Source organism: Solanum lycopersicum, chromosome 8 (genome assembly GCF_036512215.1).
Source record: "Solanum lycopersicum chromosome 8, SLM_r2.1".
NCBI lineage: Eukaryota > Viridiplantae > Streptophyta > Magnoliopsida > Solanales > Solanaceae > Solanum > Solanum lycopersicum.
Genome location: NC_090807.1, coordinates 61,114,397 through 61,118,499, shown reverse-complemented (window position 1 = coordinate 61,118,499; position 4,103 = coordinate 61,114,397). Strand labels below are relative to the sequence as shown.

General features: G+C 33.1%; 1 protein-coding gene across 4 annotated transcripts; it reads right to left on the bottom strand.

Moving 5' to 3' along the window:
• LOC101262743 (F-box/FBD/LRR-repeat protein At1g13570) lies at window positions 1-3,629 on the bottom strand. 4 transcript variants are annotated; one of them, XM_010327340.4, is made up of 5 exons: window positions 2,647-2,803; window positions 2,251-2,323; window positions 922-1,722; window positions 675-836; window positions 1-578 (listed from the first exon to the last, which is right to left on the bottom strand). In XM_010327340.4, exons 2-5 carry the CDS (start codon window positions 2,281-2,283, stop codon window positions 246-248), a joined length of 1,329 nt encoding a protein of 442 aa, XP_010325642.2. In that variant the 5' UTR covers window positions 2,284-2,323; window positions 2,647-2,803; the 3' UTR covers window positions 1-245. The 4 variants fall into 4 exon arrangements, with proteins under 4 accessions (XP_010325642.2, XP_010325643.2, XP_025888141.2 ...); XM_010327341.4 differs by lacking the exon at window positions 2,251-2,323 and having other exon boundaries at window positions 2,647-3,629; XM_026032356.2 differs by lacking the exon at window positions 2,251-2,323 and having other exon boundaries at window positions 2,643-2,775.
• Between the last annotated feature and the right edge of the window lie 474 nt (window positions 3,630-4,103).

The following is a 4,103-nucleotide window of genomic DNA, read 5'->3' as shown; positions in this document are numbered from 1 at the left end:
TGGGAATAACATAATAATACATTGGCCATTACAAGTATGGTCACAGTTCAAACATACTTTGCCAAGCAGATATATACATACTGTATAATATTAGACAGACAAAACAGGGCATAACAGGCAAACCTAAGTGCTACAAAAATCAATATGTTAGCAAAATCATGCCACTTTCATGACTTCTTCATGTTTCATATCCACCTTCCATATCAATTTCTTCAAGTGCTACAAAAATCAATATGTTAGCATAATCATGCCACTTCCATGACTTCTTCATGTTCATATCCACCTTCCATATCGATTTCTTCAAATTTGAATTCAACATTAGCTGATGCTCTGCGAAATTCTTTCATCTCATCGATCATTTGTTTACACGAACGAAAAAGGAAACGTGTAAAATTCCAAATGGAGACCTCCTCAAGTACAGGTGCAGATGCCAATATAAACTTCATAAACTCCATTTCCATCTCAAGACCAGTAAACATGTTCACTTGGACTTTTTGAAGAAGCTTCATAGCACCATAAGAGGATGATTGGGGTCGTAGCAACTGTACAGCAGGTTCAACAATATCCCCAACAGGGTACTAAAGAATTTTTGACAAACGGTTAATTAGGCGAGTTCAAATAAATTAGAAACCATATTCAATCACCTTAATGAAAAAAAATAAGAAACTGCTTACAAATTCAATTGTAAGATCTTGTAATTTAGGACAGCTTGTAATCAAGTAAACTGCACTTGAAACCACCTCGGTGTCTCTTAAAGACATGGACGAAATAGTGAGAGTTCTGATATTGTTCAGAGCAGTTGGGGGATTCTCTGGTAAACCTCCCTTGATCAAGTACTACAAGAAAGTCAAAAATTACTTTTAAGACACCAATTAGATTCAATCATTTAATTATGATAGTAATATCACAAATGTACATTACCTCTAATGTTGTACCGCATATATCCAGTTCCAGCAATGAAGGCATGTAATGGAAGAACTTCGGGAAATTAGAGCAAACAGGAGATATATCAGTCAAAAGTCGTCGTCCAAGGAAACCCACAGTAACTTTTTCAAGCATAGGAGCGTTTTTGAAGGAAATGGATTTCGTTTTCCCAATAAACTCAAGGAATTTGAGATTAGCAGCATCAATTTCAAGGATGTCAAAGTTTGTGATGGAACGCAACCTCAACCATTCAAGCAACGGGCTTTTAGATATGAGATTTGTTAATATTGATGAATCAAAAGTGACATGCATAAGATCGAGCTTAATAAGCTTCTCAAACCCTTTGAAACCGAGTGGAGGTTGGAACAAGCAATCTTGAAGTTCCAAATACCTTAGCTGCTGGAATTTAAAAAGATGATGAGGTGAATGATACTTGTTTCCTATGCGTACAATAAGGGTGAATTCCTGGACATTTTTCTTCGACAAGAAGTGCATCCAATGATCAATATCAGGACAACTCGTAAAATTGCGGAGTCTAAACTTCAATATTGGTCCTTTATGGACTAATAGGACTTGGTAAATAATTCTCTTGGCTTCTTCATCTTGTTTGAAAGACTTGTAAAACTCATCATTAAAATCAAGTTCTTGACGTGTTACCCATTTGTATTTCCAGTCTTTTGACAAGATACTGGTCTTCACTGCATCTTTCCAAGGCAAGCACCCAAGAATAACATCGAGAACATTACAAGGCAAATTGCTAATTGTATCTACACCAGAAGTCGAAGCATTCCTCATAGTCTAACAAAACAAGTTTGTCAGCAACTTTGAAAATTAAAATCAGGGTCAAAGGCGATATCCAAATGCATTTCAGTAATGTATTGAAAATATCTAGTGGCTCAACGTCTGCAACTGCATATATTTTATCATAGAGTGAAAATAACGATACATGATTGAGCACAGGAAAAAACATAGATTTGAAGACTAGTGGTGAAAGGCAAAATTTTCATTAAGGGATTCAGAAATGTTCTCTTGCATGCAGAGGATTCAACAAACATATAAAATAATATTTAACCTATGTACACAATACAATCTTTTGGCAAAACGGGTATTTAGTTGAACCCCTTCGATAAACAGGGCGCAAAAGATAGGATGACAGCGAACTAAAACACCAGTAGCCCATTAACTCCTACAAAGGTTTCATTAATCATTCCACCCATCTAATCTATTGAAAACTTATATATGAATTTTCTTCCTCACATTCAATATTTGAGCTTGAGGAAAAATCAATCGGTTTACTTTTTCTTTCCAATTGAACTCACAGTTCACCTTTAAGTAAATTTCATTTTGCTGAAATCGCATCCAAATTCGCAAATTCAACGAGATTCTCCTCACAGTTCACCTAAATCATAAAGGAGTGAGTCTATTATCCATCAAGTACTCGTGATTTCTCCGATTAAAAAAAGAACCGGAAATTAATTTTCTGGTGATATTACCACACCATTTCGGGTGGGTAGATCAATAAAGTGCGTTTAAAATCACGATATCTAAGATTCAAATTCCAGCAGCCACAAAACACAAAACATTTGTACAACCCATGGTACTGGTAAATTAGTCTGTACTGATTATCAATAAAAAAAAACCCAAACAAAACCTAGCTTGATAAGTTGATTATTCAACAAATAACTAAAATTTAAGAGCAAATAATCAAAGATGCTTACTTACCAGTAGTGATACTCTGAGAGAGAGATCGAACGCCGGAGGCAGTAAGATTTTACCCCAAATGCAGAATAGAGAGGTTGAAAATTATTTATATTTTCCACCTTTTTTTATTTGTATAAAATTGCTTCTAATGTTTGTAATTCAACAGATTTTGTTTTTGGTCTCAAAAGTATGGGTATATTTGTCATTTTAAGACTTAAGTCATATGCGGCCCCTTAAATAAGTTATCTCTCAACTAAGGTTTGTACCTATTAAACACTTTAATTATTTAAAATTGTGTCTATTGCGCACAAAATATTGACGTGGCTAAATAAGTGTATCTCACAGCTTAGTAATATATTCCTAATTTTTTTAAAATAAACTTTACTCTTTTTTTATCCTAATCAGCATTAATTAATACAACTCAAAATATTTTTTTATTTAGAAAGCAACCCACCCATCCTCACTCCGGTAGGCTGTACAAATTGTCATCTTCTTTACCCCATTTATGCACTCTATTTTTTTCTTTTATTTTTATTTTTCACTCTTCATAAATTGAATTTGTTAAAAGAATTTGCAACAAGAAACAAATGGGACATCAAAACGATAAGAACAATATTTGCTCTCTTTATTGATTTTGAAATAATTTATCAAAATAATTTATCTGTGTAGATTTTTTTTTCCATAAAGAATCTTAACAATCACTCCATTAATATATTATACTTCATAATTTATTTCACTATTTGCATTAAACTTGATTTCAAAAAAATTAATCTTTTCAAAGGAATAGAAAATGAGAAGTAATTGATGATGATAATGAAGAAGATAAGGCAAATGATTAGGTTGACGAACTTGGAGGAGGGGGTGGAGGAGATTTTCTTTTTTCTTCTTTTTGTTGTTGCCGGAGGAATCGAATTTGTTGTTGAAATCAGGATGGCTGGTGAAGGGAAGAAGAAGAAAGGTGAGTGGGTGGGTTTGTGTGGGAATGGGGTTTTCTTTTTTCTCCTTTTTGCTAATTAATTTTTAGGATTATTAATGATTGGAGTTTTTATTTTCATTTTTAAAAAAATAATCAAATTTTTATTAGATGGAGCCCATGTGCCACATACTGTAATTTTATTGGTTACTTTTTAAAAATAGTGTGCATGAGTTACACACACAATATTTTAAAAAGCTTATTATTATTTTGTATTTAATAGGTACATATTTGCTAATATTAGAGTGTCTAATAGGTAGTAATTTTAGTTGATGTGTTTAAGTGAATTGCGAGGACAACTTTAAGAAACCGCCGATGACTTAAACCGTCATTTTAAAGTTCTAAGCTTCTAAAGAAGTTCACGTGTTTTTTTCTTCAATTGCCATTACATTAGCTACGTGGCTTTATCTCTGTTGACTAAAGCCACCTCGTAGAGCTCTTTTTATTCTCTTATTTTTTCTAGTAAATTTTTTTTTGTTTCACACACTCTTTCTTAGCTATAGAA

Bases quoted from the DNA above. Each gene is read 5' to 3' on its own strand.
- LOC101262743 (XM_010327340.4), bottom strand. From the start codon at position 2,283: ATGCGATTTCAGCAAAATGAAATTTACTTAAAG. The intron at 837-921 runs GTAATGTACATT...ACTTTCTTGTAG, and splicing joins TATGCGGTACAACATTAGAG to TACTTGATCAAGGGAGGTTT. The intron at 579-674 runs GTAAGCAGTTTC...AAAATTCTTTAG, and splicing joins AAGATCTTACAATTGAATTT to TACCCTGTTGGGGATATTGT.